The 23,665-nt window shown below is 35.9% G+C and overlaps 1 protein-coding gene across 2 annotated transcripts in view; it reads right to left on the reverse strand.

Annotated features, from left to right (window-relative positions):
- The window catches only part of FAF1 (Fas associated factor 1), a gene marked incomplete at its 5' end in the record, with an annotated part of 488,979 nt that overhangs the window by 260,059 nt on the left and 205,255 nt on the right, over positions 1 to 23,665 (reverse strand). For both annotated transcript variants that reach the window (XM_079696859.1, XM_079696858.1), the window contains 2 exons: positions 6,431 to 6,522; positions 19,544 to 19,635. In XM_079696859.1, the coding sequence (XP_079552985.1) occupies positions 6,431 to 6,522; positions 19,544 to 19,635 (184 nt within the window). The remainder of the gene's footprint in view (positions 1 to 6,430; positions 6,523 to 19,543; positions 19,636 to 23,665) is intronic.

A 23,665-nucleotide genomic window follows, 5' to 3' on the forward strand; every position in this document is an offset into this window, starting at 1 on the left:
CTGGGGAACACCAACTTTTAGAAAAGATGAAGAAAAGAGGTGATTACTGGATGAATCAACCTGAGTGGCACACAGAACACCAAAACAATGTTGGAAATTTTCTTTAAAGAGATGAATTAAGGGGACTTCCCCAGTGGCACAGTGGTTAAGAATCTGCCTGCCAATGCAGGGGACATGGGTTCAAGCCCTGGTCCAGGAAGATCCCACATGCTATGGAGCAACTAAGCCCATGAGCCACAACTACTGAGCCTGTGCTCCACAAGAGTAGCCACCGCAATGAGAAGTCTGTGCACCGTAACGAAGAGTAGCACTTGCTCACTGCAACTAGACAAAGGAACGAAGACCCAGCACAGCCATAAATAAATAAATAAATAAATCATATATATATATATATATATATTAAAGCTTATATATACCTTTTTTTTTTTTTTTTTTTTTTTTTTTGTGGTATGCGGGCCTCTCACTGTTGTGGCCTCTCCCGTTGCGGAGCACAGGCTCCGGATGCGCAGGCTCAGCAGCCATGGCTCACGGGCCCAGCCGCTCCGCGGCATATGGGATCCTCCCAGACCGGGGCACGAACCCGTATCCCCTGCATCGGCAGGCGGACTCTCAACCACTGCGCCACCAGGGAGGCCCATTAAAGCTTATATATACCTTAATGAATAGGTTATAAGCTCCCACAGGACAGAGCTTGTTTTCATCTAGTAGGTAATCAATAAATCTTTGACAGATTGAATCTTTCTTATAATAATATGAAACAGGTATAATTGACAGTCCCCATCCCTTCTGATTTTACTATGATTTACAGTATAATCTGAAGTTGTGCCATAGGGGTACTGCATCACCTTTGAATTAATTAGTGAAATCCGATTTATTTAAAAAGTTTTTAAATGCTTTTCAACTGTTATAAAGAGTACGATTAAAGAGTTTGCTCTTAAATTCTCAAAAAGCCTGAAATTTTGTTTTCTGAAAAACATTACTTACTTTAAAATAATTCTAAATATAATTCAGTTATAGACACTTATATGGTAATTTTACTGCTCTTAGCTTTAAAAAAAAATGTAAATACAAAATAAGACTCAATTAACAGGCACCCCCTAGTGGCAGTAAAATCAAGTTAAGAAAAAAAAAATTTTATAAGAACATGGCTTAAGATATACCTCTCACCAAACCTTGAGAATAATATTGTTTGTCAGTAAACAATTTAAAAGCATGTTATTTTATATCTACATTTTACTAAATGATTAATAGTGTACGGTAACTAAAAGTTCATTCACACACCGAAATTTCATTAATATTCTTGAGAACTACAGTAAGTGAAATAATGTATATAAATACCCTTTAACAAGTATATAATGACAAATTACAAGATATTTTTTGTAAATCTCACTATAGAGAACAGCTTCCAAAAAAGAAGGCACCTTTGGAATAAAGCTTTATATATTTGTGTCAAGAAACTGGAAGCTATAGTAGATGGAGGGTCAGATGGAGATTTCAGCATCAGAAGTATTCACTGATGACCTTGTACAATCCACAAAACTCTTTTAAACACCTCAATTTCCTAATTTATAAATTAGAGATATCAAAATCAGCCTGTAATCTTGTAGAGTTGTTATAATAATCAAGTGAGAGTTGAATGAAAAAGATTACTATTGGTATTTACTAGCATAAATAATTGTAATAATCATGCTTTGTAATTTGTGATTTCAAATATAATGTACCTCTCCTGCTTAATGAATTTTTACAAACACCCTGGCAACTAAAATCAATGCTTCCTATTTTATATATGAAAAATCTAAGACCCTAACCAAGCTGGGAGTGTAATCGAGGATTTTTCTCTCTAGGTCTTGTTATCTTTTATATGACGAGATAGATTATAATCATATTACTTTTCTGATTTGGTCATAATAAATTTTGTTTAGGAGTGATACTATAATACCAGTGTTGTCTATAATACCAGTGTTGTCTAGTCCATTGAGAGAAGACTGATACTCTATAAAGAAAGAACCTAATATTTGCCATTGCACTGGAATTGGAATGGTGGAATCCAGCGACAGGACCTCATCATAGTTCTGCACTGCAGTTAACAGGAAGTTTATTATGCAGTTCCCCTCAGTCTTCCAACATCCACTGACTTGTGTCAGAGAAATAAAAGAATAAAACCAATTAAATATCAAACCAACCACCTAAATAAAATATACTTTTAAAAAAATTTCCAAATCTGAGGTGAAGAGAAGACAATTCAGGGAACAGGGTAGAAATATAAATTAGAGATATTAAATTGACAGTGCACACAGACGACACTTAAAAGCCATGACACTGAATTTAGTAAAGTGGTCATCAGCGACAATGGCAAGTCCACTAGCAGGTCCCTACTTAGACTGGGCTCAAGAGAAACAGGAGGAAAGGAATTAGAGACAACAAATATAGACAAATCTTTGGGGGAAGTTTTGTTATCAAAGGGACTAGAGAAATGGAGTGATTGCTGGAAGGGGAGGTGGGATCAAGAGAAAAATGGAAGAAATAACATCACGTTTGAATGTTAGTGGTAACACTCTACTAGAGGGAAAAACTGATGATGTAGGGAAGAATTAAAGTGAAGGAAGTCCTTGATTTAGGCCAGAGGGAATACAGAATGTAATCTGAAGCAAACATGGAGGTTTGGTGTTAGACAGGAGATTGGACATGCCATCTAGAGTAACAGGAGAAAAAGAAGAGTATGTGTATAAGATGCAGGTAAGTAAACAGAGACCAAGTTGGAAGCTTGTGGAAATTCTCTTGTGATTGCCTTCATTTAATCAGTGAAACAAAATAGGAAATGAAGTCATCAGCTGAGGGTGAGAATACAGGAGAGGTGTTTTAAAGGTCTGAGGAAAAGATAAGTGTAAAATGGCCATTTAGGAGAGTGTGGATAAACTAGGTAAATACGCTATCATTGCCTAGCAACATTAGGGGGCTCTCTAAAGATTATGGTCATGAATTTAAAGATACACCAATCAGCATGATTTTGTTTGTCTCTAATCACATTTAACTGTGAGGCCCAGAATAGACAGAGTCGTATTTATCCAAGGTAAGGATTTTTGTCAAGCAACATCCATGAAGCAAGAATTGAGGCTACATGCAAGAAAGTGATTATAATGAATAACCATGGGATATTGCCCACTCTAAGGAAGAAAGAGAGGACATGAAAGAGGTAATGATCACGAAAAGATGGTAGCCAACATGGATTGGAGGCCTGAAGGATTGTTAGGGTTAGGATACTAAAGGAAGTGGGCTAGAAAGATGAGAGATGATTAGCAGGAAATGGAAGCTTGAAATTAGTATTTAAGAATTGTTTTAATTAAATGACAAGACCACAGGAAGATATGGCTAATGTAGGACGGGAAAAAAGATCATCGTAGAAAATGAGTTCAAGGAACTAAGAGGCCAAGGTGTTAGAAGAATCTTTCCTATTTTTCTCTACCAATTTCAGATCTCTTCTATTCATTTGCCAATTCTCAAATATAACACTAAGAATCAGAATTACCTTTTATTTTCTCCTTTTTAGATTATAAATTAGGTTACAAATTACAATAAGATTTGTATGAATACACCAATTGTAACAAAATTTTTCAAAAACAAATCAATTTGATTCATTATGGAGTTTAGTGCAGAGAAATTTTATGTCTCGCATATTTGATAATATGATGTGCTTTATAACTCAATACTAAATTACTTTTGGACTCTATTATATAGTTAAGATGTCAATAATTATTTTTATTTGATAAATACAAAATGAAAATCAGAAGTTAAAAATAATTATTACCATTAGCTTTTAAATTTTTGTATGGATTTTGTTTTTTTAAATTGTTTCTCATGAAATCAGAATTTAAGATATACATCACACACAAAAAAAGAAAAATAATCTGTAGTTTTATAGAAAGATATATTAACACACCTAAAAGAAACACACCTTGACTTTTTAGTTAGATTTTAATCAAATGTGCCCTAATATAACTTTTTCATCAAATGTGCCCTTTATAACTTTTTCCAGCTTTCAAGCAGGAAAACTCTAATTCCCCTCCTCTCACTAGCCAGATAGACTGTGCTTTGTGACTTTTATTTGGCTTTGAATTTTTATGTCTTTCTTCTTGTTCCAACACAGGAAAAAGCATTACTGTAACTTGCTAAAAATCCATAAAGCCAACTAGGGAAGACTACTTTAATGCTATATAAAGTACTCATTCTCCAATAAACACTGTATTTCAGAAGCACTGTAGGCCCCTGCCTGCCTAGGGACTGAGGAAGTGGCAATCAAACTAAGGTCAGCCACATGGCAATGAAGAACATTTCCATTAGCCCAGGAAGACATTTTGATAAATCCATTTAATCATGTTATGGGAAAGCAATAGATTATAACAAATGATGTCTCTTACCTACTTGTAATTATGTGGATTATATATTGGATGACAGTGATTACACTCTGTTAACTAACCTAAAGAATAATATCCTACATGACTAGATACAGAACCCATACCTATAATCTCATCTGGTATTTATATCAACATTACTATAAACACGAGGACTACAAGTACTGTTTGGCTGTTTGTAGTAGTATGCAAATACAACTTCCCATTAATATATGATCTGAACATAGAAGATAAAGAGCAACCCAAGAAATCTTTAAATTCTTAGCCTAAAACCTTTAACAGACTATCAGATAAAATTATATTAGATTTAACTTTTTTCAGTTCAGTGATTTCTACTTTGGTAAAGTGAAATTTAATTTTCTTTTTGCTACTATATACCTGTGATGGTATGATCTATAAGAAATATACATTTGGTTTTCTTCCCCACTTAGACCTCCTAAAATCTTTGGAATTTTTTAAGTGATAAGAGTGATAAAGGTGAAAAAAGAGAGGTCTCTTTTGTTATTCATAATGAGCCACTTTCAACCACACCTGGGTTTGCTAAACAGATGATGTTTGGAAAACCCCTCTAGAGAGAAGCTGGTTGCCAGGGGAGCCAAGCTCATGATTAGAGGACTGGACCTTTTAGCCTGCACCTCCGCCTCCAGGAAGGAGAGAGGAGCTGGAGGTTGGGTTAATTACTAAATAGCCAGTGACTCAATTAATCATACCTCTGTGGTGAGCCTCCATAAAAAATCCTAGCTGAAGAGCTTTGGAGAGCTTCCAAGTTGGTAAACAAGAATGCATTCGTGTCCTGGGAGGGTGGCACACCCCAAACATTACAGGCACTCCTGTGCTCAAGACCCTTTCAGATCTTATCCTATGTATCTCTTCAACTGGCTGTTCATTTATATCCTTTAAAATATGCTTTATAATAAATTGGTAATAGCAAATAGAGTATTTTTCTGAGTTCTGTGAGCCATTCTCTCACAAATTACTGAACTCAGAAGGGAATGGTGGGAACCTCCAATCTATAGCCAGTTGGTCAGAAGCACAGGTAACAACACAGACTTGCAACTGGGTCTGATATGGGGGCAGTCTTGTGGGACTGAGCCCTGAACCTGTGAGATCTAATGCTATCTCCAGGTAGGTAGTATCAGAATTTAGTTAAATTGTAGAACATCCAGCTGGGAATGAAGAACTGTCTCATGGTGGTGGTGGTGGTGGTGGGGACCCACACATCTGGTGGCCAGAGGTGTTCTGTGGGTAGGGTACCAAAGAAAAACAGGACTTTTTTCCTTGTACTACATTAATAATAAAGGTATTTGGTAGGTGGTGGGGAAAAATTGGACAATATTCGAAGTTTAGGAACACCAAGTTGCATTAAATAAAAAGAGAAAATGTGCAAAAAATGGTGAAAATCTAAGAACAACTTAAACATAGTTCTGGAAGGATACTGTACTCATTAAAATTATTACTCTATCACTACCTTAATCATTCACTTTAGATCAGGTTGCTTCATCAGGCAATAATGTAACATACAATTAAACATTAAAATCATCTGATCATTCTATAAATGTACTGCGTTTCACTGTGAATACTGAAAAAAGAATGAGACCCTCTATTCCAAATAGAGAGAAAATCTTAATAAAAATTTTATATCAGTGTTTTTCAAGCTGTATTCTGCAGAGCCCAAGAATCTTCCTCAACGCTTTGCTTCTTTAGCCATGGGAGACACTGGAGTTCCAGTTACTCAATCTCTTCCCTCCAACTCCAGTTCTTCCCCTTCAAACAGAGAAGTGCCATTTTTGACTCTTTCTTACATAATAGAGTTTTGCTAAAGCTTTTCTTTGTAAAAAGATTCCATCACTAAAATCAAACAAATAAACTACCCAAACCAAATAGTTTGAAACTTTATATAGTTAATAGCTGTTGCTAAGTTAAAGCTTCAACAAGATTTTGATTTTGATATTTATATACAGTAAAGCAACTTAACAATCAAACTTTTTGTTTCAGATTCCCAGGAAAAGTAAACACCTTACCCAGCATGACTAGATGATGAAGGTGGTGGCAAATCTGGTGTAAGAACATAAAGACTGTTGTTTTTTGGCAAGTGTAGTGATTTTAAGACCGTCTGAAAAACAAAAAATAAAAACAAATAAAAAATAACTATTGATTGTGCATTTTTAATTTTTTCCTATAATTCTTAGAAAATTATCACTATTGTAGTTTGGCTTTGCATCTTTTGACAATTTCTTAAATAGGATAATACAGAAGAACAATTGAATTGCAAAAAATCTCTATCTCATAAATATCATAAGTTAGCATAAATATGAATATTAAAATAAAATACAAATTCTTTAGCTCATGAAACAATACAAACATATAAGAACACAGTCGAGAATCATTAATTTCTTCATTGAAGAAGCATATCCTTGCAACTAATATCCACTTCATTCAGGATCATTATAGCAAAAATTAGCGATGTAGGTGTTCAGAGATCATTAGACCTAGAAAAGATCATTGAGAGTACCTCAACCTAAAGACTTTATAGATGAGGAGCTGCAGCCTAAGAGGTGAAATGACTTGGATGAGATCTCTTGTAAGTGTTACCTAGGTCACTTAACCGTTAGGCCAGATAATTTTTTTTTGTTAAAGCACTTTGTCTGGGGTGAATAAACTACTGTTGGGCTACCTCTGACCTACTAACTTGATAACCACACAAAATGTCACCAAATTTATTTGCCAGAGAACTCCTACATACCTTTCAAACTCCCAACTTGATGGTAAATACCTGCTAATTCAAACTTTTTTGGACAGCAAGACACATTAAGAAACACATTTTACATCTTTACATCATAACCCAGGACAAAAATATCAACAGATATTTATTGAGCTACCAATTCTGTTCCAGGAGTATTCTAAACACTGAAGATATAGCAGTGAACATGACAGTCTAAAACCCCTGATCTTCTGGAGCTTACATTTTAGTAGGAATAAATAAAGTAACCTATATAGTTGACTACTAGAAGTGAAAGTTTTCTTGACTAAACATAAAGCAGAAAAGGGTGGGTGAAGAATATGAGGTTGGGGAATTATATAATTTTAAACTTGGTTATCAGGGTGGTTCTCACTTGGAGAATGTGACATTTGAGCAAAAACTTGAAAGTGGTGAGGAAAGAAACCATGAACATATATAGAAAAAGAATATGGCTGGCAAAGGCAATAGCCAGTGCAAAATGCTTACTGAACAACAAGGAGTCCAATGCAGCTGAAGCCAAACGAGTTCTGGTAGGAAATAGGTCAGAGAGGTTAACAGTGATGCTAGGAGATAGGTGAGATGAAATGTGTTGAGACATTTAAGCTAATGTAAGGGCTTTGACTTTTTCTCTGAATGAGATCAGAAGCTATTGGAGTGACATTATCGGATTCATATTTTAAAAGGATCTCTCTCTCAGCTGTGTTGAAATGGATGGGAAAAGGTTGACAAAGGAGGGCAGAAGCACAGAGGAGAGTAATAAAATATACTAAGACAAGGATGATATTGGCTTATGTCAGTGTGATGGTAATAGAAGTGATGCAAAATAGGTGAATTCTGGATATATTCTGAAGATCACACCAAAAGGATTTCCTGACAGACTGGATATGAGTCAATAATGATCCTAAAGCTTTTAGACAACAAATGGAAGGATAAAGTTGCCGTCAACTGAAATGGGCAGACTGCAAATGAAGACCTCCACTTTGGACATGTAAGTTTGAAATGTGTATTAAACATTCAAGTGGAGAAGATAAGAAAGCAGTCAGATATATCCATCTGGAATTCAGGGAACAGGTCTAGGGTAGAAATATAAATTAGAGATATTAAATTGACAGTGCACACAGACGACACTTAAAAGCCATGACACTGAATTTAGTAATGTGGTCATGAGTGACATTAGCAAGTCCACTAGCAGGTCCCTACTTAGACTGGGCTCAAGAGAAACAGGAGGAAAGGAATTAGAGACAACAAATATAGACAAATCTTTGGGGGAAGTTTTGTTATCAAAGGGACTAGAGAAATGGAGTGATTGCTGGAAGGGGAGGTGGGATCAAGAGAAAAATGGAAGAAATAACATCACGTTTGAATGTTAGTGGTAACACTCTACTAGAGGGAAAAACTGATGATGTAGGGAAGAATTAAAGTGAAGGAAGTCCTTGATTTAGGCCAGAGGGAATACAGAATGTAATCTGAAGCAAACATGGAGGTTTGGTGTTAGACAGGAGATTGGACATGCCATCTAGAGTAACAGGAGAAAAAGAAGAGTATGTGTATAAGATGCAGGTAAGTAAACAGAGACCAAGTTGGAAGCTTGTGGAAATTCTCTTGTGATTGCCTTCATTTAATCAGTGAAACAAAATAGGAAATGAAGTCATCAGCTGAGGGTGAGAATACAGGAGAGGTGTTTTAAAGGTCTGAGGAAAAGGTAAGTGTAAAATGGCCTTTTAGGAGAGTGTGGATAAACCAGGTAAATACGCTATCACTGCCTAGCAACATTAGGGGGCTCTCTAAAGATTATGGTCATGAATTTAAAGATACACCAATCAGCATGATTTTGTTTGTCTCTAGTCACATTTAACTGTGAGGCCCAGAATAGACAGAGTCGTATTTATCCAAGGTAAGGATTTTTGTCAAGCAACATCCATGAAGCAAGAATTGAGGCTACATGCAAGAAAGTGATTATAATGAATAACCATGGGATACTGCCCACTCTAAGGAAGAAAAAGAGGACATGAAAGAGGTAATGGTCACGAAAAGATGGTAGCAACAATGGATTGGAGGCCTGAATAAGGCTGAAGGATTGTTAGGGTTAGGATACTAAAGGAAGTGGACTAGAAAAATGAGAGATGATTAGCAGGAAATGGAAGCTTGAAATTAGTATTTAAGAATTGTTTTAATTAAATGACAAGACCACAGGAAGGTATGGCTGACATAGGACGGGAAAAAAAGATCACTGTAGAAAATAAGTTCAAGGAACTAAGAGGCTAAGATGTTAGAAGAATCATTTACAAGGCTATATTACTAAGAATTAACACAGAGAGCAATTATAAACCAGGAACTAAAAATCATCAGAAAATGAGGACTCAATCAGTAAGTGATACAATTTTTTTTTATATGAAAGTCAAAGCTGAAGGTTTTTTAGAGAGGAAGGACTGGAAATGGAAATGAGGAAAAATGAGAACACACGTTTTACCAGTTAGTCCAGTGGTATGACGGCTACTGGAGAAAAGCAATTAACACTGAGAAGCCTACAGGAAAACAATGTGATCAGAAAGGCAGATTTCAGTCAGAGGTAGACAGTGAAGAGAATGTGCAGGGAAGAGGTTGACAATAAGAGGAATTTGGTTAATGATGAATAGTTCCACAGGGCATAGCAAAAAGGTTTCAAGCACTGTAAAGGAAAAAGAATAGAGACAGATATGGGCTGTGCAGAGACTATGGAGGTTTGAGTGAGGAGTGAAGTGGGAATCTGAGACTCCTTGCAGTAACTTGCATAAACAGGAGGAAAAGGCATAATGAAATTGGTTCTGGTTGAATCAAAGCAAATAATAATGTCAGGGATGAAAGTGTTGGAAAGAAAGGTGGAGTAGATATCAAGGAACCCCTTTTAACCCTGCAGATGGAAGTAGGGACACTTGGGAAGGGCTGATCTTACCCAAGCATAGAACATAATGAACTTATTCTTGACCCCTCCGTGAGAGGGCCCATCTTACTAAGGGCACAGTCTTCCTTCACAGGCTTTGGGACTTACTCTTGACTCATATTAGTTATTTCTTAAATAAAAAGAAATACTTACTCATTATTTGCAATACACTCTGACATCTTTTATCCTATTTCTTTTTCTTTTAATACTGGCTATAACCCACTCAGTTAACTTCAAAACTCACTAATGGCTTGTGACCCATGGTTTGAAAATAAGACACTGTAGTAGGTAATTAATCATAACTTCACAATCATCCAGGAAGCCCTGAAGTTCTAAATCTTTTTGTCAAATATATGAAAGTCCTTTTGAAATTGATCTATGTTACCTTTCAAGAGTTCATGTGCAAACAAATAAAAACCACATGCATATACACACAGGAAAGTTATTTTTACCATTTTTCATCTTTCATTATTTTACTTTGAGGATTATTGATAACTGCTTGGTCTTACCACTTGATCATTATTGTCAGTTTGCCATGCCATCATCCAAAGATTTTCCGCTAAACACTCCTTCTCAAACCACATATGATATGATGAAATAAATGGATGCTTTCTTTAAGTCATTCAGTCATTCCACAAACATTTATTTGGTGCCTGTTATACCAAGCATTGGATATCTAACGGTGAAAGAAACAGACATGGTCCCTCTACTTATGGTGCTTTGATGGGAAACGCTGGGATGGGAGCCTTTTATACAGAGGTCTGTTACAGAAAGTAACATTTTAAGCTGAGACTTGAAAGATGAAAAAGAGCCACCCATGTGCAGAATTGGGGGTAAAGCATTCCAGGCAGTTAGACAGCATCTGTCAGGTAAAGTTATAGAGAGCTTGAGCCTATTAGAAGAATTAACAGGAGGTTTCTATGGCTGCAGCTTGGAAAGAAAGGGTATGAAAGGCTGAAGATGAGGCTGTAGACGTGAATAGAGGGTAAATAATACAATACCTTTTAAACAATGGTGAGTATCTTGAATTTTATTCAAAGTGCAATAAAAAGTTATGTTTTACCAGGAGAGTGATATAATTTGATTTATATTTTTAAAAGCTCATTCTGGCTCCTGTGTTGAGAATGCATTGGGAGAACCCAAGAAAAAAAGCTGGAAAAACAATAATGATAATATTACATTGTTCCAGGCAAGATATGCTAATAGTCTGGATTAGGTAGTGCAATAAAAATACTGAAAAGTGGCTATGGTTGAGATATATTTTGGAGATAGATGCTACAGGGCTTACAAAAGGATTAGGTGCTTTTGACATTTTTAAAAAATTTATTTTATTGGGGAATTCCCTGGCAGTCCAGTGGTTAGGACTCAGCTCTTTCACTGCCATGGCCTGGGTTCAATCCCTGGTCGGGGAACTAAGATCCCACAAGCTGCACAGCATGGCCAATAAATTAAATTAATTAATATTTATTTTATTGAAGTATAATTGATTTACAATGTTGTGTTAGTTTCTGAGGATTAGGTGTTTTTCAAATGGTAAAAGATTAATGCCCACATTTTTGGATTTAGCAGTGGTGATATAGTTCTGCCATTTATAGGGGAAGACTGGTGGAGAAATGGCATGGGAAGGATAATCAAGAGTTCCATTTTAAACATGTTAAGTTAAAGATGCCAATAAGGTATGCAAGCTTAAAGTGAACTACCAATTTGGATATGTGAATTCATAGAAGTATAACCTAGAAATATAAATTTGGAAGCAGTCAGAAAATTAATGGCATGGAAACAGCAGAAATCACCTAGGGAGAAGAGTACATAGAAATAAGTAACTGAAAATATTATTGATAACAAAGACTAAGTTCAAATACAGTCAGCCCTCCATATCCATGGGTTCCACACATAAGGATGGAAAATACTCAGAAAAAGAAAAATTCCAAAAGTTCCAAAAAGCAAAACTTGAATTTGATGCACATCAGCAACTATTTACATACCACCTACATTGTATTAGGTATTATAAGTAATTAAGAGATGACAAAGTATACAGAGGATGTGTAGGTTATATGCAACTAAAATGCCATTTTATGTAAGAGACTTGAGCATCCATGGCTTTTGGTATGGGGTGTGGTCCTGGAACCAATCTCCTATGGCTACTGAGAGACAGCTGTATTAGAACACATAGCTCTAAGAACATTTTCAACATAATTGCCTTTCTCTTCACAAACTACCGAAAATGCCATGTAAGGCTGATTCACATCCACAGGTCTCTCAATAAATGAACGAATAAATGATATAGCTATGTAAACTAATACATTTTGGTGTTTCACTTCTGCCAAAGTTGTTGATTTACTCAGTCAAGACTTATTTTTATTTTTTAATTCACATTTCAATTATAGCAGCCATAAAGCAGCAGGGATCAGTCAACTATGGCCTGTGTGACAAATTCAGCCTACTGCCTGCTTTTGGATGGCCTGTGAGTTGAGCATGGTTTTTACATTTTTAAATGTTTGAAAACAAATCAAAAGAAGAGTATTTCATGATATGTGAAATTATAAAATGAAAATTTCTGTGTCCACAAATATTGATTTATTGGAACAGTCATGCTCACTCTTACACATATGGTCTGTCATCATTTTCAAGCTATGACAGCAGAATTGAGTAGTTGCAACAGAGGCTGTATGACCCAAAAAGCCTAAAACATTAACTACCTGGCTCTGTACAGAAAAAGTTTGCTGACCCCTAATATAGCACATCACTAATTTGTACCTAATTTATAAATATCTTGCCAACCTGAAATTTCTATAAATAACTTACTGAAGTACTCAGAACATCTCCATATATCAAATGAACTCACATATAAGTATTTATAAGCACAATGTCTACCAGAAGCAATTGACAAAGAATTGAACCAAAAGATGAGGATTCTAAGTTTCTGCCTGGTACTGAAGTACCAACTCAGTAACTACTGTGAAAAGATTTGATAATTATTTCTACCTCAAACACCTAAAACTCTGGATTAACTCATTTCCTTCCATCACTCCTTACTCTCTCTGTCAGAAAAAGAGTAAGTGTGTGAAATATTTTATGCCTAAGGCTGCTACTGGGTCCTTGAGAATAGCAACTACTACTTTAAAATTGCAACACTTTGTACAAATTCTTAAAATATAACTCATTCCATGCACCTGACCCTATCCAAGTAAACAAAGAAATATTCTTACCATTTAAATTTTCCGAGTTAAAAAGATTTCCTATTATCTTCTTTGTTCCATAAACACTACTGGACATAAATGTATATGCTGTGTATGACTTCCTTCAGGCCAGTAAGTAATTGTTCAATAAATTATTATTCCAGGCTTTCCCGCTTAAGGCGGGAAATGAGCTGCCGACTGGAGTGGTGAGCAGCCTTGCTGAGCATCAGAAGAGTGACCTAGTAGAGCCAATCTGCAAGGACTGGAAAGGAAGGGCCAGATACAGCAACTTTTTCATGGCTATAAAAGGGAGAGCTTGACATGCTCACACCACTGGACCTCTAGAAACTTTCCTGAGCCATGTGGCTGACAGGGTCTTGGTGCTCCGGCCAGGTATCAGGCCTGAGCCTTTGAGGTGGGAGAGCCAGGTTCAGGACACTGGATCACCAGAGACCTCCCTGACCCATGTAATATAAGTCAGTGAGAGCTCTCCCAGAGATCTCCATCTCAACGCTAAGACCTGGCTCCATTCAATGACCAGAAAGCTCCAGGGCTGGACACCCCATGCCAAACAACTAGCAAGACAGATATATAACCCCACCTATTAGCAGAGAGCCTGCCTAAAAATAGTAATAAGTTCACAGACACCCCAAAACATACCACCGGACGTGGTCATGCCCACCATAAAGACAAGACCCACCTCATCCACCAAACACAGGCACCAGTCCCCTCACCCAGGAAGCCTACACAAGACACTGAACAAACTTACCCACTGGCGACAGACACCAAAAACAATGGGAACTACGAACCTGCAGCCTGCGAAAAGGAGACCCCAAACACAGTCAGTTAAGCAAAAAGAGAAGACAGAAAAACACACAGCAGATGAAGAAGCAAGGTAAAAACGCACCAGACCAAACAAATGAAGAGGAAATAGGCAGTCTACCTGAAATAGAAGTCAGAGTAATGATAGTAAAGATGATCCTAAATCTTGGACGTAGAATGGAGAAAACACAAGAACCATTTAACATGGCCCTAGAAGAACTAAAGAGCAAACAAACAATGATGAACAACACAATAAATGAAATTAAAAATTCTCTAGAAGGAATTAATAGAATAACTGAGGCAGAAGAACAGATAAGTGGCCTGGAAGATAAAATAGTGGAAATAACTACGACAGAGCAGAATAAAGAAAAAAGAATGAAAAGAATTGAGGACGTTCTCAGAGACGTCTGGGAAAACATTAAATGCACCAACATTCAAATTATAGGGGTCCCATAAAAAGAAGACAAAAGGAAAGGGGCTGAGAAAATATTTGAAGAGATTATAGTAGAAAACTTCCCTAATATGGGAAAGGAGATAGTCAATCAAGTGCAGGAAGTACAGAGACTCCCACACAGGATAAATCCGAGGAGAAACACTTCAAGACATATATTAATAAAACTATCAAAAATTAAATACAAAGAAAAAATATTAAAAGCAGCAGGGGAAAAGCAACAAATAACATACAAGGCAATCCCCATAATGTTAACAGCTGATCCTTCAGCAGAAACTCTGCAACCCAGAAGGGAGTGGCAGGACATATTTAAAGTGATGAAAGGGAAAAACCTGCAACCAAGATTGCTCCACCCAGCAAGGATCTCATTCAGATTTGATGGAGAAATTAAAACATTTACAGACAAGCAAAAGCTAAGAGAATTCAACACCACCAAACCAGCTTTACAACAAATGCTAAAGGAACTTCTCTAGGCAGGAAATACAAGAGAAGGGACAGACCTACAATAAGAAACCCAAAACAACTAAGAAAGTGGTGACAGGAACATGCATACTGATAATTACCTTAAATGTAAATGTACTAAATGCTCCAACCAAAAGACACAGACTGGCTGAATGGATCCAAAAACAAGACCGTATATATGCTGTCTACAACAGACACACTTCAGACCTAGGAACACTTACAGACTGAAAGTGAGGGGATAGAAAAAGATACTCCATGCAAATGGAAATCAAAAGAAAGCTGGAGTAGCAATACTCATATCAGATAAAATAGACTTTAAAATAAAGACTCTCACAAGAGACAAAGAAGAACACTACATAATGATCAAGGGCTCAATCCAAGAAAAAGATATAACAATTGTAAATATTTATGCACCCAACATAGGAGCACCTCAATACATAAGGCAAATGCTAATAGCCATAAAAGGGGAAATCAATAGTAACACAATCATAGTAGGGGACTTTAACACCCCACTTTCACCAATGGACAGATCATACAAAATGAAAATAAATAAGGAAACACAAGCTTTAAAAAAGATGGACTTAACTGATATTTATAGGACATTCTATCCAAAAACAACAGAATACACTTTCTTCTCAAGTGCTCATGGAACATTTTCCAGGGTAGATCATATCTTGGGTCACAAATGAAGCCTTGGTAAATTTAAGAAAATTGAAATCATGTCAAGTATCTTTTCCAACCACAACACTATGAGACTAGATATCAATTACAGGAAAAAAACTGCAAAAATATAAACACGTGGAGGCTAAACAATATGCTACTAAATAACCAAGAGATCACTGAAAAAATCAAAGAGGAAATCAAAAAATACCAAGAAACAAATGACAATGAAAACATGACGACCCAAAACCTATGGGATGCAGCAAAAGCAGTTCTAACAGGGAAGTTTATAGCAATACAATCCTACCTCGAAAACAAGAAAACTCTCAAAATAAACAACCTAACCTTACACCTAAAGCAATTAGACAAAGAAGAACAAAAAAAACCCCAAAGTTAGCAAAAGGAAAGAAATCATAAAGATCAGATCAGAAATAAATGAAAAAGAAATGAAGGAAACTACTGCAAAGATCAATAAAACTAAGAGCTGGTTCCTTGAGAAGATATACAAAATTGATGAACCATTAGGCAGACTCATCAAGAAAAAAAGGGAAAAAGACTCAAATCAACAGAATTAGAAATGAAAAAGGAGAAGAAACAACTGACACTGTAGAAATACAAAGGATCATGAGAGATTACTACAAGCAACTCTATGCCCATAAAATGGAAAACCTGGAAGAAATGGACAAATTCTTAGAAAAGCACAACCTTCCAAGACTGAACCAGGAAGAAACAGAAAATATAAACAGACCAATCACAAGCACTGAAATTGAAATTGTGATTACAAACCTTCCAACAAACAAAAGCCCAGGAGCAGATGGCTTCACAGGCGAATTCTATCAAACATTTACAAAAAAGAGCTAACACCTATCTTTCTCAAACTCTTCCAAAATATAGCAGTGGGAGGAACACTCCCAAACTCATTCTATGAGGCCCCCACCACCCTGATACCAAAACCAGACAAAGATGTCACAAGAAAAGAACACTACAGACCAATATCACTGATGAACATAAGATGCAAAACTCCTCAACAAAATACTAGTAAACAGAATCAAACAGTATATTAGAAGGATCATACACCATGATCAAGTGGGGTTTATCCCAGGAATGTAAGTATTCTTCAATATATGTAAAACAATCAGTGTGACACACCATATTAACAAGTTGAAGGATAAAAACCATATGATCATCTCAACAGATGCAGAGAAAGCTTTCGACAAAATTCAACACCCAGTTATGGTAAAAAAACTCCAGAAAGCAGGTATAGAGGGAACTTAGGTCAACATAATAAAGGCCATATATGAAAAACCCACAGCCAACATCGTCCTCAATGGTGAAAAACTGAAACCATTTCCACTAAGATCAGGAAAAAGACAAGACTGCCCACTCTTACCACCATTATTCAACGTAGTTTTGGAAGTTTAAGCCGCAGCCATCAGAGAAGATAAAAAAATAAAAGGAATCCAAATCGGAAAAGAAGAAGTAAAACTGTCACTGTTTGCAGAGGACATGATACTATACACTGAGAATGCTAACGATGCTACCAGAAACTACTAGAGCTATCAATGAATTTGGTAAAGCAGCAGGATACAAAATTAATGCACAGAAATCCCTTGCATTCCTATACACTAATGATGAAAATTCTTAAAGACAAATTAAGGAAACATTCCCATATACCATTGCAACAAAAAGAATAAAATACCTAGGAATAAAACTACCTAAGGAGACAAAAGACCTGTATTCAGAAGACTATAAGACACTGATGAAAGAAATTAAAGATGACACAAGCAGATGGAGAGATATACCATGTTCTTGGATTGGAAGAATCAACATTGTGAAAATGACTCTACTACTCAAAGCAATCTACAGATTCAATGCAATCCCTATCAAGCTACCAATGGCATTTTTCACAGAACTAGAACAAAAAATTTCAAAATTTGTATGGAAACACAGAAGACCCCTAATAGCCAAAGCAATCTTGAGAAAGAAAAATGGAGCTGGAGGAATCAGGTTCCTTTCCTTCAGACGAACTACAAAGCTACAGTCATCAGACAGTATGGTACTGGCACAAAAACAGAAATATAGATCAACGGAACAGGATAGAAAGCCCAGAGATAGACCCACACACATATGGTCACCTTATCTTTGATAAAGGAGACAAGAATATACAATGCAGAAAAGACAGCCTCTTCAATAAGTGGTGCTGGGAAAACTGGACCGCTACATGTAAAAGAATGAAATTTGACACTCCCTAACACCGTATACAAAAATAAACTAAAAATGGATTAAAGACCTAAACGGAAGGCCAAACACTATAAAACTCTTAGAGGAAAACATAGGCAGAACACTCTGTGACATAAATCACAGCAAGATGCTTTTTGACCCAACTCCTAGAGCAATGGAAATAAAAACAAAAATAAACAAATGGGACCTAATGAAACTTAAAAGCTTTTGCACAGCAAAGGAAACCATAAACAAGGCAAAAAGACAACCCTCAGAATGCGAGAAAATATTTGCAAATGAAGCAACTGACAAAGGATTAATCTCTAAAATTTACAAGCAGCTCAAGCAGCTCCGTATCAAAAAAACAAACAACCCAATCCAAAAATGGGCAGAAGACTTAAATAGGCATTTCTCCAAAGAAGACATACAGATTGCCAGCAAACCCATGAAAGGATCACTAATCGTTAGAGAAATGCAAATCAAAACTACAATGAGGTATCACCTCACACCAGTCAGAATGGTCATCATCAAAAAATCTACAAACAGTAAATGCTGGAGAGGGTGTGGAAGAAAAGGGAACCCTCTTGCACTGTTGGTGGGAATGTAAATTGATACAGCCACTATGGAGAACAGTATGGAGGCTCCTTAAAAAACTAAAAATAGAACTACCATTTGACCGAGCAATCCCACTACTGGGCATATACCCTGAGAAAACCATAATTCATAAAGTCATGTACCACAATGTTCACTGCAGTTCTATTTACAACAGCCTGGACATGGAAGCAACCTAAGTGTCCATCGACAGATGAATGGATAAAGAAAGAATATATGGCACATATATACAATGGAATATTACTCAGCCATAAAAAGAAATGAAATTCAGTTAGCTGGATGGACCTAGAGTCTGTCATACAGAGTGAAGTAAGTAAGTCAGAAAGAGAAAAACAAATACTGTATGCTAACACATATATACGGAATCTTACAAAAAAAAAAAAGGTTCTGAAGAACCTAGGGGCAGGATGCGAATAAAGACGCAGACATAGAGAATGGACTTGAGGATACAGGGAGGGGGGAGGGTAAGCTGGGACAAAGTGAGAGAGTGGCGTAGACATATATACATTACCAAATGTAAAATAGATAGCTAGTGGGAAGCAGCTGCATAGCACAGGGAGATCAGCCTGGTGCTTTGTGAACTCCTGAAGGGGTGGGATAGGGAGGGTGGGAGGGAGACTCAAGAGAGAGGAGATATGGGGATATATGTATACGTATAGCTGACTCACTTTGTTATACAGCAGATACTAACACACCATTGTAAAGCAATTGTACTCTAATAAAGATGTTAAGAAAAAAATTATTATTCCAAGGCACTTACTGACATCATATGAGGTTTGAGAAAAATGTAAAAGCTCTCAAAAAAGAATGTGAAATTAACTCCTATAAAATAGTTAGAAGTAGGAAAATCACGCCACTTACATATCTAACTCACTTAAAACTGTTGTTGGTTTACTATGAAAATGTTTTAGCTTGAAAAACATTGTTTGCTGATTCCTTAAACTCAGCTACTATTACCAAACCTACATCTGTCATATGTAACAACATTAATAAAAAACAATTTTATACATCATTTAGTCAATAGCATAACTTAATTTTCTTTTATTTTTAGGCAGTTACTAAACTCACACTGTCTTCCACATCTCCAGTCTTCCAGCCTTTTAACAGCATTTTAGACACAGGTATCTGAAGTTCATTTTCTAGAATCTGTTTAATTTCTCCTGTACGAAAAAGAGGAGACCAGATATTACTAACAAAATAATGCAATAAATATTTGTTCATATCCAGAGCTAGCATTAATATTAGGCATATGGTCCACAGTCAATGACATTTGTCTGATGAATGCATATGAAAAATTTCAGTAGTCCAAACTTCAAATCTTGATCATACAACATGTTGTCCCTTTGAAGAACTAAGGCTCCACCATTATGACAAAAGACTCCACAATTACTTAAGTACCTTTTTAAAAAGAAACAGATATCAGTGATTGGGGGTTTGAAAAGAAATAATCTATTTTAAACCAACGGATCATATCTATATGTGCTCAGCATATGGTAGGAGTAGTCGGTAAAGTACAAAACTTGAGGCATTATAGTATAGGGAAAGCAAATTGTGGAATGAAGACTTGGGCTGAAGTCTTATCTTGAAGAAATCAAATAACTTGCCTTTTTTTTTTTGCATCTATAAAATGGGGAATAATATTGCTTATCTTATCTACCTCTAAGATAAGATTTTTTGCATCTATTAAATGGGGAATAATATTGCCTATCTTATCTACCTCTAGGGTTCAAGGGTGAAAGGAGATAACATCCATGAATGTAGCTGGAAAAAAATAATAAAGTCAATGTATATAATCTAGAAGACAATTTAAACTGTATTGAAGAGAAAAGCAGCAGAATTTCAGAAAAGAAAAAAAATTATGTTGGATCAAATAGTCAGAGAAAGTTTTGTGAGACAGATGAGACTTAAACCCAGTTTGTAATACAGCTGCATTTAAACCAAGATTCAAGTATAGCCGGGTTGTGAAGGAGAGCCAAATCAAAGGCCAGGATATTCTATTCAGTGAAGACAAAGACCAAAAGGTAAAAAGGAAAAAATAAAAATGATGCTAATGAGAAACAGTGAGGAATCACTATTTTCCCAGTACTCCACAAATTACTTTTCAGGAATCGAGTCTACTTATAAATTAACCAGCTAATTTCTGGTACTACAGTATAATAAACAGATCATTAAATCAGAATGTACAAATATTTCATATATATGCTTGTATTAGGTTGGTTAGTCTATAATTATAGATTAACACATAATTCAATTTCATTTCTATTAAGTGATTGAACACTGCAGAAAATGATTATACTATGTATTAAAAGTAATTCCATGCTGATAAAGGAAAAGATGGAGGGTGAAGCTTACACTACACAAGTTCTACACTACACAGCTGCCTAAGCAAGCAATGCTACAATCAAACCCTTCACGGCCTTAGTGACATATTTTTACTTTCCTAAAGAAAATTCCTATCTAGGCACTTTGGATAGCGATTAAACATCATAAAAAGAATTCTGATTCAACATTATATTTTAGAAGCACAAAATTTATCAACTTTGACCTTCAAAAATATCACTGCTGACAAAGGATTGTTCTGTTCATGGAAATGAGAGAAAGGTGAGCTATACTTCTTTTACCAAATACATATAAACACTGCCTTTTCATTTGTGACTAAGGTTGCTATTTCTAAAGCTGTACCTATCTGGAACTGGGTTTATGCGCTTACAAGCCTGCCCAGTGCTTTCCTCTTAGAAACTTATCTTCACCTGACACTTCCTGCTTAAACTCTTGGAGACACCCTTAGCATTCATAACCTAAAGGAAAGGAAAGACAAAAAGAGATTTTAAGTTAAAGTCCCAGTTAGTCTTTGCAGCAAGCTTGGGTAACATATAATACAAAAAGTCTTTTGTTCCACAGGTAGAAAAGAATAGAAAACAAACCCAGAGCCATCACAGCAACTGAGTTCCTCATATTCAAAAAATTCTTCTCTTTTGGTCTCAATTTCTTCTTCTCTAAAGTAGGAATAATAACTATAGTACCAATATTTCATTGGGTTGCTGTATTAAATGACATACGGAATGGAAAATACTTTGTGTTACTATGTGTCCAATACATAAAAGGGACTCAAAAAATGTTGTTAGTTTTAAGTCATATTAATTAAGGTAATACACACATAAGTGTCTAGCATAGTATCTGGCCAGTAGAGGTTCTCAATAAATAGTTGTTGTTTCAAGAATATCCAAAATATTTTAGGGCAGTGAAATGCTAGAATGCAGCAAGTTTCAGAGCCAGTTTTTATATCCAGGTCTGCCTGACTCCAAAGATCTTAACACAAGATGGCACTCCTGTATGTTACTTCGAAAACTGAGAAGATATGCAGATGCCATCAAGGAACAGTCCACTGACTGCAAACCATATATATGATAAGGGTTTAATACCCAAAATATATAAAGAACTCATAAAATTCAATAACCCCAAAACCCCCAAATACTCCAATTAAAAATGGGCAAAGGACTTGATTAGACATCTTTCCAAAGAAGATATAAAAATGGTCAATAGGGGCTTCCCTGGTGGCACAGTGGTTGAGAGTCCGCCTGCCGATGCAGGGGACATGGGTTCGTGCCCCGGTCCAGGAGGATCCCACATGCCGTGGAGCGGCTGGGCCCGTGAGCCATGGCTGCTGAGCCTGCGCGTCCGGAGCCTGTGCTCCACAACGGGAGAGGCCACAACAGTGAGAGGCCCGTGTACCGCAAAAAAAAAAAAAAAAAAAAAAAATGGCCAATAGGTACATGAAAAGATGCTCAACATCACTAGTCACTAGGGAAATGCAAACCAAAAACCATAATGAGGTATCATCTCATACCTGTTAGAATGGCTACCGTCAAAAAGTAAGAGATAAATGGCGGCAAGGATATGGAGAAAAGAGAACTCTCGTGGGAATGTTTCCTTCTATTCTTACTTTGCTGCGAGTTTAATTATTTAAAAACAAAAAACACGAAATTTTAAATATTGTTGTTAAATACTGTCAAATGCTTTTTCCTCCATCTATTGAAATGATCAAATGAATTTTTTCATTCATTGTACTAATATATGGTGAACTACAATAATGGATTATATACAAATTGTTGAACAAGCCTTATTATATTCCTGGATAAAGCCCACTTGACCATGAGTTATATTATATACATATGTATGTATTTTACTATATTTAATGAATTCAATTTACAAATACTTGTAAAGGATTTCTGCCTCTATGGTTGTAAGAAATAGTCTGTAATAGTTTCCTTTTCCTGTAATGTCTTTGTCTGGTTTTAGTATCAGGGTTAATGCTGGTTTCATAAAATGAATTAGGCAACATTTCATCTTTCTCTATTTGTGAATGACTGCTAACATTTCTTCCTTAAATATTAGACAAACTTTACCAGTGAAGCCATCTGGGCTTGGGTTTTCTTGGGGAAAGGTTTTGATTGTTAACTATCAATAACTTTATATATTAGATGTAGAGTTATTCAGATTTTAAATTTTTGCTCATGTCAGCTGTAGTAACATACACCTTTAAAAAGAGTTTTTCTACCTTTTTAATATTTCATGTAACCTTTCAATTTACTGGCCTAAATTTGCTCTTAATGTTGTCTTATAATCCATTCAATGTCTGTAAGTACCTTTCATTTTCAATATGATTAACTTGTGTTTTCTCTCTTGTTCTTATTCACATTAGCAAGAGAACTATCAATTTTATTGATCTCAAAAAACAGCTTTAGGTTTTGTTCATTTTCTCTACTGTTTATCCATTTTCTGCTTTATTGATATCTGTGTGCGTGTGTATGATTTTTTTTCTTTCCACACTTACTTAGGGTTTGATTTGCTCTTTTCAAAAAAATTTCTTAACAGCTTTATTATGATTGATATAAAATACTGCACATATTTAAAATCCACAATTTGTAAGTTTTGACAAATATACCAGTGAAACCACCATCATAATCAAGATTATGAATTTATTCATCTCCCCCTAAAACTTTTCTTATGCCCCTTGTTAACTCCTCCACACTTCCCCTACCATATCTCCAGGGAACCAGTGATTGATTTGTGACTATGAATTAGCTTGAATTATATAGAATTTTAGATAAAAGGAATTTCAGGATGTTCTTTTAAAATCTGGCTTCTTGCACTCAAAATACATTGTCTGAGATTTTTCCACATTGTTAC

This window comes from Hyperoodon ampullatus (genome assembly GCF_949752795.1).
Source record: "Hyperoodon ampullatus genome assembly, chromosome: 2".
In the NCBI taxonomy this organism is placed as follows: Eukaryota; Metazoa; Chordata; class Mammalia; order Artiodactyla; family Ziphiidae; genus Hyperoodon; species Hyperoodon ampullatus.